We start from the raw sequence: 13142 nt of genomic DNA, 5'->3' as shown, positions 1-13142 counted from the left end.
CCGACCTTTCGATCGGCAAGCCCTAGGCGTTGAGGCTTTAGCCCACAGCGCCACCCGCGTCCCCTGGTTTTCTTATTGGATGGCTTTATATACTATCTTTCTGCCAAGGTGGTTTACAATTTTAAAACACTAAAACAAATATTTATATAGAGTAACAGTCATGCCAACTATAAGGAGCTGATGGTTATATGCATTCCCTGGCCTGAAGGGCATTTCTGCTAGTGAAAGCATATGCAAGGTTTCAAGTTACTAAAAAAAACCTGCTGCAGATAACAAAGTGTTGCCTTTTACCGGCACACGCTAGAGTTTAAGTGGGTTTGAATATTCTTGGGGCAGAAGCTGAGAATCGATGAGCAAGTTTGTTTATGCTGCAGAGACGTGTTTGTTTTATATGTTTTATCTCCTGAGGTTGCAGCTCATGTGGCAAACCAGAATATAAATTAAAGCCCTTACTATACTTCTAGTAAACGCTGTCTGTGCAAAGAGGCCTAAATATGAAAAGCACCAGCACATGTAAAAGCAATAATATCTCCCCACAGGCTCCTCACCCGCCGCCGCCGCCACCTCCTTCTCCCTCCACCAACACCTTTAGGTCCCTTTGGGCCCTTGCGCCTTCCTTTGACACGTGTCCTCACTTTCACTTGCTCACATCGAGAACTCAAAAGCCCATTACCTGGCGCGGACGATTTAACAAGCTCCGGTCTCTTCTTTTCTGCAGCAGCCCGGGGCTGCGCCTCTCCCAGCCGTTATAGGCGGGCTTTGCAGCTTCAGCTGCGGGGTTGGAGGAAATCCTCGCAGCAAGGCCGCCCCCAGGGTTGGGCTTCAGTCTCCTCCCCTTCCAAATATGGGCGCCTTTCGGCTCCATCTAGGGACTGGGAGGGAACCATTTCTAAAGAGGAGCTGTCATCGCGCTCCTCAATCCCACGCAGGTTTTACTCTCTGAGCTTGGCTCGCTCGCTCCTCTTTACTTGGCGGCCGCAGGAAAAAGATGCTGCGCTTTATACTGGAAACAAATTCTTCACGTTTTCTAGACTCTCCCTCTCTCTGACAGCAAGATGGCCCATTTTGCTGGTGGCGCTCCTGCGCCTTTAGCAGTTGCCACCCCACCCCGTGCATCTTATTCAACAGGTGAAGCTTTCCCTCACTATCCTATGTCTTCAGGGCAGCCATCTGTCGTGGGTGCTCTTGCACCAGATCAGACAAAGGGGCTGCAGTAAGATCGAGGCCATCGAGGTTCCCTCCAACTCCACGATGCTGTGAAAGCTGCACCTGTTGCATTTCCCCTCTCATACGAGTACCAAAGGAGATTGTGGAGGACAAAAGGGCACCTGTGGGGAATTCTGTCATGAGCCCCCGGGAAGCTAGTTCCCTTCCAATGTTATTGGGGCTCCGTCGATGGGTGCGCTCGGTGATTAACAGGGGAAAAGACACCGATCAGCATCGTTTCGATTTTGCTGCTCCTTAAAGGCTCCCACATTAATCTGAACCGTAAGACTGTAGGGGAATTAAATCCCATTGGAAGCAGTGGGGTTTATTTACTTCTGAGTAAAATGTGTACAAGATTGGGTTTTTAAGACTCTTTGAATTTTCCACACCTATGGCTAGGGCGCGTAGCAAACTCTCCCAGATGAGAATATACAATAGGAGCCGCCATCCTGTATTTCTTTGCTATTAGCAAACATAGAAGGATAACATACTCTTGCTTGGGTACAAAGAATTACATTACGTTTCTAGACTATTCGACACAATCTCTTTCCAGCAATCCGAGAGAAAGAAAAGTACTGCAAAACTCAGGCAGCACGGAAGAAAAACCGCCTACGCCTGTTCCTCTGAAATAAATCCGAACTGGGTTGTTACTGTTTTTTCCTTCTCCGGAGGGACTATAAATCCTGATTTAGGAACAAGCCGTATCCGCCTTGCAGCTGCTTCATGGGAAAAGAGTAAGGAAAAGTAATGATGGAAGAAAAGGTGAAGGGGCGCTGAAGGAAGAACGAGGAAGCAGCATCCTTTAAGAAATTTAAGCGCGGCGCAGCGGGGAGCAGTCAGCCCGGGTTGCTTTGGGGAGCCTGAGGAGAAGAGGAGGAACTGGGGAGCGAGCAGCCGAGGCGCCTCCAGAGGTGGCGCTGGAGAAGGAGGCCTCCCTCGCGAGAAGGGAAGCTGCTCCACGGAGGCAGGGCGGGCGGGCGGGGGGTGTGAGATGAAAGCAGCAGCCCGCTGACGGACAGGCGGGACGGAGCAAAGCAGGTGAGCCGCCGGGTGGAGAAAGGAAGAGGCGCTGGGCGGCCTCTCCCTCTCCCTCTCCTCCTCCTCCTCCAGGCTCGGCCGCCATTTTGGGAGGGAGAGTCCGTTGCGAGCGGAGTAACGGTCTGGGAGAGCCGCGCAGGTATCTGAGGGAGAAGGAGGGAGGAGGGCAGAGTCGCCGTAACTCGTCGTGCCCCGCCCCGCCATTTTATCTCCTTCTCCTTCTCCTCCGCCTGGGTTGGAGTTGTTTGTAGCGCTACGGGCCCGTCGCCCATAGATACAGGTCCTCGCCACTGTCCCCAGGAAAAAGGCCTCGCCTTCGGGAGGACTCCGTGGGGTGGGAAGAAGGGGGAGGCCCTGTCATCAGCCGACACGACGGTTGGCCCGTCTCTTCCTCTCCCCCTCAATCCCAGCCCATCTACCCACCTCCTCCACCCCTTTACTGTGTGTATCTTTCAACTGCCCCGGCCTAGATAAATCCCTGTAAAATCCTTGAAAGCAGCTGACGGTTTGTTTGGCTCTGCCTTTATTACTCCGGATTAACCACCGCCACCCCTTGCTTACTCACATCGACTACCTGTGGCTGGAGTTCTCGCTTCGACTATAAAGAGGGGAGGGGGTTGTGATTCATCCATTTGCTAATTTAAAAAGGCACCAGGGAGTTAATCCGGATTACATGACCATTTCTGTGCCTCTTTGTACACATATGCCCTAGAGACAAACCACATCGCCCTTAGAAAGCAAGTTCAAAGACATGAACACTATTTATGGCTCTCTTGACCCACTGTAACAACCCTTCTCTAGGCTAGGAACAACTTTTCCCCCCTTCTACTCTGTGAGTGGAAGGGTGAATGATTGTGTACCCACCTCTCCTAGTTATTTCAGATTAATCCAGCAGTAAAGAAGCATCCTCTTGCAAAGGTAATGCACACTTAGATATACATCCAATGTTACTTGGCCTGAGCCACCAAATGACCCTTCCATTGAAGAATCTAGAATGCTATAAATGTAGATTAAGACATATTCTTCACATGCTTTTGGTATTTGAATTTGTGGCATGGATAGGGTTTTCTCACCTTCTCCTTGAATGTTGTTGTTGGCGACATCTGTCTGCCTCTGGAGACAATGGAAGAATGTGCCTTTGGGGGTGAAGTCAAACCCTTGGAGAGTTACTGTGGCTGTAGAGACCAGTTGGGGCAGTTGCTGCAGATGAAGGAGTCTGGATATGCTGTGGCATAGGCACTATGGCATTTCTTCTCTCTATGCACCTCCCAGCGTTCCTCAGATGTAAATAATGGTGTAAAACAGGTCTGTGTGTTCTCACCCCAACTCTCTTTGGCGTATTCTTGTCCCTGGTGCTCTCATTCCTTGAAGACTGCTCAGAAATGGCAGCGAGCACAGATTGTTGCAGCCTTTCTCAGTGTGAATTGCTGGCAGGTGGGACCACATCCAGTTGGTTCTGGGCAAATCACATGGGCTGCCTGTGAGCTTCCAGGCCTAATTTAAGGGCTGCGGCTTTCTTTTTAAAAGTACTTCAAGCCTGGGATATCTTGGTGAGCAGCTCTCCCACACTTCTTATAATCCAGAGGTTCCTTGAGAGGGCTGAAAATATTAAAGTCTTCTAGTCAAACAGTGGTGGTGTAGAACTATTAGACAAAATTGTAGTGGATGGAGATAGAGATTGGCACAATAAGCTGGCAATTACAGTACTGGCATTTTCTATTGATGTCTAATCAGTATCATTGCAGCAGGGAGTTTCATAGTTCAGCTTTTCTCACAGTAAGTAGAGACATTGACCCTGGAGATATTGTGACACAGTCTCTACGTTTTAGGCAGAATTTGCTGATCTTAAGGGTCTGAAGAGGAATATATATATATATCCTTCCTCTTTCCCCACTCATGCTTCTCAAAAGTATTTTCCTCATCTCCAGTTGTTTCTTGTACCCATCTCCTTCACTTGTACCCTCTTCTCATTCATTCCTCCTACCTCTTTTTACATTCTCTTTTCCCTATAACTGCTTCTGTCTCCTATCTCCTTCTATTCCTATTTTATTATTGCTCTTTAAAAATATAGGCCTTTTATCTCTGATTTTCTTCAGGGCCTCCTCTTCAGTCTTGATTTCACACAGTTTAATACTGGATAGTTGCTTTTTTATCCTCCAGTTGCTTTTTTTATCCTCCAGGAACAAAAGATGGATAAACGCAGTTAGGATAAAATAATATGCGGCAGCAGTATTAGTGGTTTTGATTGACAGGGAGTTTGCTTAATGGGAATTTCTCTTCAATTCTTAGATTTCAGTGTCTAGTCACACACAGGTGACATTATGACATCACTGGTCTATTTTTCCAGCACTCTTATCAGTCTGTAGCTGCTAGGTTTTCACTTGCTTGCCTGCCTAGCTTTATTGATATCTCCATTGTTGTCTGGCAGGTTCCAGGTAAGAGTTTCTTAATTGCTTGCTGTTCTGTGCAGGTGGATATCCCATATGTGTGTGTGCATAGATGACTTCTCAAATAATGTTCCAAATAAGCAACTTGTCTTTAAAGCTAATTGAGATTGCCACAGTCCCCACCCCCACCCCAAAGCCATGTTTTAAAGTGGGTTTGCAAAAAAGTCCCAGTTCAGTTCCTGGCATCTCCTGATACCAGGGCTAAAGAAGTCCTGGTGTTAGACCAGTAGGCCATACTGGGTTATTTATAAGCATAAGTCTCAATATGGGACGCGGGTGGCGCTGTGGGTTAAACCACAGAGCCTAGGACTTGCCAATCAGGTCGGCAGTTCGAATCCCTGTGACGGGCTGAGCTCCTGTTGCTCAGTCCCTGCTCCTGCCAACCTAGCAGTTCGAAAGCACATCAAAGTGCAAGTAGATAAATAGGTACCGCTCCGGCGAGAAGGTAAACGGCGTTTCTGTGCGCTGCTCTGGTTCACCAGAAGCGACTTAGTCATGCTGGCCCCATGACCCGGAAGCTGTACACTGGCTCCCTCGGCCAATAAAGCGAGATGAGCGCCACAACCCCAGAGTTGGCCACGACTGGACCTAATGGTCAGGGGTCCCTTTACCTTTAAGTCTCAATATAAAGCATCACTTATCACTACATGTTCAACACTTGGGAGAGTTGTCAACCCAATCCAGAGCCATGATGTAACTCAGGTTTGTTTATAGCAATCACTTTGTAGTTTGTGTTGAGTAGATACCTTCTGGCAAAACTGTCCTTTCAGGCCATCTCTTTGCTCCAAATTGTTAAAATACAATTGTCTAGACAGTCTAGACAGTTTGTTTGTAAAAGTCATTGAGGGCCAATAACATAGTTGCAAAGCTGATGTCACTTGAAACATTATGAATAACTAGCAAATAAAAACTTGAGCTATGTACACACTAATCCATTTGTAGGACAAAAATGTGGCTTTTCTCAATCTTGAATCGTTCATGCTGGTTCTCAACATGTTACTTTCAATATAGATCAATTCTAGATCTTGGGATGCACAAGAATGGGTGTGGTTATTGTTATGCATTAGAAGGTTCTTCCCTTGATTAGGTTATTCACACTTTTTCTTCCCTGAAGAAGTCTCGGGTGAATGATGAATGAAATGTTGATAGTGATCTTTGTACAGTATATGCCTGTTCACAAGATTACAGTGGTACCTTGGGTTAAGAACTTAATTCGTTCCAGAGGTCTGTTCTTAACCTGAAACTGTTCTTAACCTGAAGCACAACTTTAGCTAATGGGGCCTCCTGCTGCTGCTGCGTCGCCGCTGCATGATTTCTGTTTTCATCCTGAAGCAAAGTTCTTAACCCGAGGTAATATTTCTGGGTTAGCAGAGTCTGTAACTTGAAGCGTATGTAACCCGAAGCGTATGTAATCCAAGGTACCACTGTATTGGGCGTGTGTGGGTACACCTCCCATTGTATGGACCATGTACATCTGTTTTCATTGGGCACACTGCAGGATACTGCGGAAACAGTCTACAATGATCTTTTATTATTTTTGGAATTCTGTTTCTCAATTAGCACTTTTCAGGAGCAAAAATATATCCAATAGATCTAGATTGTGTGCAGACTATATAGAAAAAGCAATTACTCAGTCTTCAGTTATTCTAGAAAGATGTGTTGCATACACAGCACTAGTAAAACAATCCAGTACTTTATAAGCCTGTAGATTTATATTTGCCACTACTTTGTGCACTGCCATAATGGACAGATTTATTACATTATATTTAACAGTGTTTAATCCTATAAGAATCCTAACCATAGTGTTTAAACAAGATGAAAACTGGGAAAGGATTTCTTCCTAATAAACCTGGAGTTATAGTTTTCAACATCTCTTTGCTGCTGCTAGTGTTCTGCTTTTTCTTTTCTTGCTGCTAAATGGATTAAAGCCTGTTTTGATTGCTATGGCATCCCGTGATGAAAGTACTGACTATGAAGATGATGTAAGGTAAAAAGTAGTCTGTGCTGTAAGAGGTCTGGGAAAGCCTTCCCAGATGTTAATAGTGATAGGATTTGTGCTATCAATATAGTTTAAATAGTAGGCCTACTGTAATATGCATATAAGATGAGTTAATTTGAGATGCAAACAGAATTTTAACTTGAGCTATGTTTTCATTCTTTATATTTTAGGTTGCAAATACTGGCCAAGAAAACTATAAAAATAACTATTTCATCTAGAATTATACTTGATGATTTAATAAAGTTGACAGTCTTTACTTGGACTTAGCTATTTTAATTCAAGTGCAACTTACTCATTCTCCATGCCTATTTTATAGTTTTGTTTTTCATCTTTAAATTTTTGTCTGTTATATTTATAATGCATATGAAATGAAATAATTTTTTCAAATATGAAAAAAGCACTATTTCTGGGTTTACTACTAAACTTGATTACAGTGACACAGATAACAATTGGAGCCTGTTCAAAAAATTCATTTATTTAAGGGGATCTATTTGATAAAGGAAAGCATTATTTAAATAGTTTTGGGTGCAATACACTTCGACTTTTAATGCAGTAGAGATGTGTACTAGTGGAAGAGGGGAGACAATGTTTGCTGATTTCCCCCTGCAAACCACTATGCCACCTTGCACACTGTTTTGGAGAGTTATCCAGCTCTAAGGAGCTGGTTTTCAGGAGGCTGATCAACAAAATTGCCTCTCTATGTCCTCTATTAGTGTATGTCTGTGTTAGATCAAAAGCGTTTCTAGAGTCCAAGGGTCCAAATTAGATTCCATCCTATTTGTATTTGTCAAAATAAATGCCTACAAAAAAAATTCTAGTTCAGGCTGTCTTGTGATCTGAGTATTGTTCCATTTCTAATATAATTTGATTATTGCTGTGTTCCTCGTAGCTTAGAATTTGGGTGAGGAGGTAAAGACTACCTAAATAAAAACAACACTACAGGATTAAGGCACCATTTGATAGGTTTTCAAGGGCAAGTGAAATGTAGCCTTTAATATCCCTCTTTCCAAAGAGGTCCCACAAAACCTGAGGACAATATTTGGAAGCTGTTCAGAAGCAGACTTCAGAATAAAGATCTGCTTGGGGTATGGAGTATACATGTGCAGATTTTTGTACATACCTAAAGGGGGTCTCTGAATTGTGGACTACTTATTAATCAGTTGTATTTAAACATATATTCTTGCAGCTACCTGGACAGAATGACGGACCTAGTGGCTATCTGGGAAGTAGGTTTGAGTGATGGCATCCACAAAATTGAATTTGAACATGGGACCACCTCAGGAAAACGTGTTGTGTATGTGGATGGAAAGGTAGGATTCTTACATGAAAAGCACACAGTATGAAAACAAACAGTGAGTTTTTTTATGTCAGTAAAACCTAGTTAACCTAGTTTACCAAATAATAGTCCTTAAGAGGTTATTTTCTGTGAAGTTTGTTAGATTAAATTTATGTCACTGATCTGTACTGTGGATTTAAAGTCTCGGTCTAAAATCTAAAACATGTAGTGGAAAAACACTTGGTTTTTCTGCAGAAGATATTCTACTTTTCTTAAAATATTAGCAGTGATAGCAATAGTGCATTAGCTCCTTGGAAAGGACATCCCCTCACACTCCTGGGCTCTTCCTCCTTCTGCGTTTGCTTTTTCCCCAGAACAAATGGAAGTGTACTGTGATGTTTCCTTCTGTTAGAGATCCTGGAAATTGAACTACAACGCATATAATCCCCAGCCGTGGCCAAAAATTATGGGGGTTGCAGTTCCATTCAGTTTTTATTATATGAAGTAGAAGGACGCATTGCAACATAAATGCTGGTTATGTCTCTTTTTTATTTGGGGAAGAAAATCAAGCAAGGGGAAAAGAGGGAAGAGGCAAGGAAGTCTGTCGAGTCCAAGGAGTTGCTGCACTACTGCTACCATCTTGCCTGGCCCCTGATGTAAATCTTTGCTCTGGGATGGGCTGCTGGTGAATGGATATGTTCACATATAGAACCAGGACAAGAAGTCCACTCAACATGGGCTGTGCTTCCTACTTTGATTCTTCTCACAGAAACTGAGCAGGAGACTTTGACTTTCTGGATGCCCCTATTCCTGTGATATCCCTAGTAATAAGTATATGCAGAGCTCCAGCAATAGAGCTGTTCTCTGACACATGCCTGTCTGTTCTGCCAGGATGTGGTTTTCCACATGATATGTATGATATGAGAAAGAAAGCTTAGGCTTTGCTGACAATCCAAACAATATCATGGTGAAACTTCTACCATTAGGAAAAAGGCCTTATCACCATAGTTCTCTTGGTATGTGAAAGTCTATGCATACTTGTCTGAAAGTGCAGTCATTTCCCCCTTTAAATTTTAATAGCAACACCCAAAAAATAAAAGAGATGGGCAGTAATCTGTTGTACAATGTATGTACTTTGCTTTAGCTGGTTTTGCAGTATCATTTTGCTTGCATATATACATGTTTTCTGTAATCTGTTAAATAATCTTTCAAAAATGATTTCTAAGCAATAGGTGAGACAGTCCTCATGGAAAGTTTCCTTCCCTATCTGCCTCTGCTGTGAATTTTTCTGCCATTGCAAACTGCCAAATACTTATAAACCATCTCCCCAGCACAAAATCCTCCTTACTTTTTCAGTAATGAGCAGTAATGAGCCACTATTAGGAGATGAACTATTATACCAGTAATTTTCTCTACCCCATAAATGACAGCAAGGCCAATCTTGAATCCATATTGGCTTCCTGTTGCATTTATACCAGAGACTGCCTGCCAACACTTCTTTTCCCATGAGAATTCCCACCATAAATGTGTTAAGTGACATTCTGTCTAAAAGTAGGACAACATGCCCCTATTAATGTGATATAGGTGTACAAGGGCTAGATGCCATCTGTGAATTAGCTTTGGCATTAGGTCCCTTTAGCATTGATGATAATAATGATTATTATTTATTAAATTTGGTAGTTGCTTTTATCTTGCCTAAGACAACCCAAAGCAGCTTACAAGCAAACAAAAATGCCCACATAGATACAGTGGTACCTCGGGTTAAGTACTTAATTCGTTCCGGAGGTCTGTTCTTAACGTGAAACTGTTCTTAACCTGAAAAACCACTTTAGCTAATGGGGCCTCCTGCTGCTGCTGCGTCGCTGGAACACGATTTCTGTTCTTATCCTGAAGCAAAGTTCTTAACCTGAAGCACTATTTCTGGGTTAGCGGAGTGTGTAACCTGAAGCATATGTAACCTGAAGCGTATGTAACCCGAGGTACCACTGTACATTAAAACCAAGGTGGGGCAGGGGGGACAAAGCAAAACTGTACTTCCTGGTGTGTGTCAAAATACCCCATCCAGTTGCTCAAGACAGTCTGTTGTATTACCTTCCCTTGTAATGTAACACTTTTATTAAACTGAAATGTGTACTTGAGATCAAGCTTTCTTTTTATGATGTAAACAAACAGAAAGCTATGTGATGTTTCCTTTTTTCAGTACTGAAGCAAATATATATGTTGACATCAATGCTATTTTTTTTCTCTTCAGGAAATAATGAGAAAAGAATGGATGTTCAAATTAGTGGGGAAAGAGACATTTACTGTCGGAACATCTAAAACAAAGGCTACTATTAACATTGATGCTGTCAGTGGCTTTGCGTATGAATATACCTTGGAAATTAATGGCAAGAGCCTCACAAAATACATGGAGAACAGGTCAAAAACAACAAGTACTTGGATGTTACACTTGGATTGTACAGATTATAGGGTTGTATTAGGTAGGTTATTCTTACATAGTTCCATGTTTGCCTTTTGTATGGTCCCATATATTCCCATATATTTTGTTTAGTCATGCTGTGGTGCCGTTCGAAGAGCACTGATTTTTGTTGTGACTCCTTTATTTGAAACAAAATATAAAACAAATATCTCATTGGAGCCTGATCCTGGAGAGCTCTGAGTATCATTAGAACCTCCTGGGAATTAATGAAGGGCCTTTTTGATATGGGAAAAAACATATGAACACTTCAGTATGTTTTAGTAATCTGAGTTAGTGATCATTTTACCATTGGCTTATTAGTGGCACTGGATGACATTTGCATGTAATGCTAAACTGGATTACAGTGGTACCTTGGGTTAAGTACTTAATTCGTTCCGGAGGTCCGTACTTAACCTGAAACTGTTCTTAACCTGAAGCACCACTTTAGTTAATGGGGCCTCCTGCTGCTGCTGCGCCGCCGGAGCACAATTTCTGTTCTCATCCTGAAGCAAAGTTCTTAACCTGCAACCCCATAGGTAGATTAACACACCCCTTGTTAGGCTCCAACGTGTCCATTAGGAGGAAAAACCTCATGTTATCATAATCTTACTGGCTTTGACTGTGGCTGTACAAAGCATTGTCTTCATCACTCTAGCTCAGGTGCAAAACTACACTTGATATAGAGCTCATCCACACTTTTGCTTCACCTGTATTGTGTACTAATTGGTTCCCCTGCAACTGAGAGTTTTTATCATTGTCCCACAGTTGTGCCTTGCAAAAATCTGATGTTACCCATTGAATCGGCTATGCACAGAAAATCTGAAGGGAGATTTTGCTTAACTGCGGTTCAGTTCAATGGATAAGATTGGATTTTCACAAGACACAGGCATGGAACAGCAAGAAAGTGTGTGTTGAGAATTTAAAATTGCCTGTCTTTGTGCTTTTGGACACTTCCTGGGTGGTGATTTTTTTTTAAAAAAGATATATGCAGCATAATAGAATCAACAAGCTGGAAGGCTGGAACAAAAACACGAAAGAGAATGCCTACTGGGATGAAAGGGAAAGACCAAAGTTGCTCCTCACATACAGATTCAAATACATGCAGGTGTGGATTACTGTGGTCTAATTTGAATGGAGAAGAAATGAATTTGTAGCTAAATAATGGCTGAAATTGTGGACAAGCCCTAAATCAAAATTAAATGTAAGATACAAAATGGGAAGCCTTGGTCTGGACATATCTGACATGCATACGTTATAGTAAATAGTTTTTAAGATAAGAAAATGTTATGATTAAGTGACAGTCCTTTTATTTTTTTAACAGAAAAAGACACAATGGATGTCTGGTGCAATGGTAAAAAAGTGGAAACGGCGGTATGTAACCATAGATATTCCAAAATGAAAACTTTTAAATTAAAATGGACTAAAGTTACAATTAAGAGATGCATATTCAATGTTATCCGCACCCCCTCCATAAGTGAAGAATTTGAACTTGGTTTAAATACCCTTAAAAGCAAGGAAATGTACACTTGACCAGTTCCTTCTTTCATAGAATTGTTGAGTTGGAAGGGGCCTCAGGCTCAGCTACTCCAACCCCCTCCTGTGCAGAAATCTCAGCTAAAACATCCAGAACAAATGGCCATCCAGCCTCTGTTTAAAAACCTCTAAGGAAGGATAGTCCATCATCTTCCCAGGGAGTGCCTTCCAGGGTTGACTGAAAGACTTTAAAATGAGGGAAAGATTTTAAAAGCTACTCACTTATAGAATGGTATTTAAGTGTTTTTAAGTGTTATTCAAACATAGGAAAAATTTATTATCTTGTCTTTGTGACATAGACTACACATTAGGCCACCAGTGTGCGATAAATTTCTTCCATAGGAAATGGAACAATTAAACAGTTCATTCGCTTTGGAATTTATAAAACTTGCGAACAGAGCATTGGTCAGCAATGAAACCTTTAACCAATTTCATGACAATCTAAGCTTGGTGCTGCTCTATGAAGTGCATTGTGATGACTTTGAATACGTTTGCCTGTGTATCAGAACCTGTGGCCCTCCTGATGGAGCTGAACTACAATTCCCATCAACCTCAGCTCACGGGGGCATTGATCAGGGAGCTGTATGGGAGTTGTAATTCAGTAACATCTGGAGGGTTACAGGTTAGCCACCTTTGCTTTTAGAACAATCTTTTGGTGGTTAATGAACAATTAGAGTATTTGAATATATTTGATCACCTGTTCAACATTTATTTTTCCTTTTTTGTACCAGGGAGAATTTGTAGATGATGGGACAGAAACACATTTCAGTATTGGAAAGCATAACTGTTGCATTAAAGCTGTCAGCAGTGGGAAAAGAAGAGAAGGAATTCTTCATATGCTTGTTGTAGATGATGAAGAAATCACAGCACCTTTGTAATCGCTTTCCATTATTCTGACTATTGCAGATACAAAGATCAGGGATTTTCAATTGCTGTGGTAATTGATTACTTTAATATATACTTTAATATATACTTCATGGTATATTCAGTTTGTGCTGTTCTTATTTTCTAGCTGCTGTATATGAAATTTATTGAAGGACCAAATGAGAATATGATGTCTTTTTTGTAAAAAGAATTTATATATTAGAACACTAAAGAGGAACTTTGACCAATGTAGAAATTGTTTACATGGAAAATTTTAATAAGTGCAGAATAAAACACAGTAGTGAAATTTGTTCATTTAAA

General features: G+C 41.9%; 2 protein-coding genes across 9 annotated transcripts in view; one reads left to right on the top strand and one right to left on the bottom strand.

The window, feature by feature from the left end:
- Positions 1-4113, bottom strand: part of CEP70 (centrosomal protein 70) — a 21457-nt gene extending 17344 nt beyond the window's left edge. For 3 of the 4 annotated variants that reach the window (XM_082235461.1, XM_082235464.1, XM_082235463.1), the window contains exon 1: positions 674-1968. The gene's annotated coding sequence lies outside the window, so the exon portion shown is untranslated. Of the gene's footprint in view, positions 1-673; positions 1969-3317 lie in introns of those variants that run through there. The other variant, XM_082235462.1, reaches the window with a different exon arrangement.
- FAIM (Fas apoptotic inhibitory molecule) lies at positions 2002-13142 on the top strand. 5 transcript variants are annotated; one of them, XM_082235831.1, is made up of 5 exons: positions 2002-2244; positions 7877-8000; positions 10218-10446; positions 11746-11795; positions 12689-13142. In XM_082235831.1, the coding sequence occupies exons 2-5, from the start codon at positions 7890-7892 to the stop codon at positions 12833-12835; spliced, it is 537 nt and encodes a 178-aa protein (XP_082091957.1). In that variant the 5' UTR covers positions 2002-2244; positions 7877-7889; the 3' UTR covers positions 12836-13142. The 5 variants fall into 5 exon arrangements, with proteins under 5 accessions (XP_082091957.1, XP_082091955.1, XP_082091956.1 ...); XM_082235829.1 differs by lacking the exon at positions 2002-2244 and adding an exon at positions 2246-2383; XM_082235830.1 differs by lacking the exon at positions 2002-2244 and adding an exon at positions 2400-3162.

This window comes from Podarcis vaucheri, assembly GCF_965113315.1.
Source record: "Podarcis vaucheri genome assembly, chromosome: 1".
Lineage (NCBI taxonomy): Eukaryota > Metazoa > Chordata > Lepidosauria > Squamata > Lacertidae > Podarcis > Podarcis vaucheri.
The sequence above is the reverse complement of the archived record's forward strand: the minus strand, read 5'-3'. Positions and strand labels throughout refer to the sequence as shown.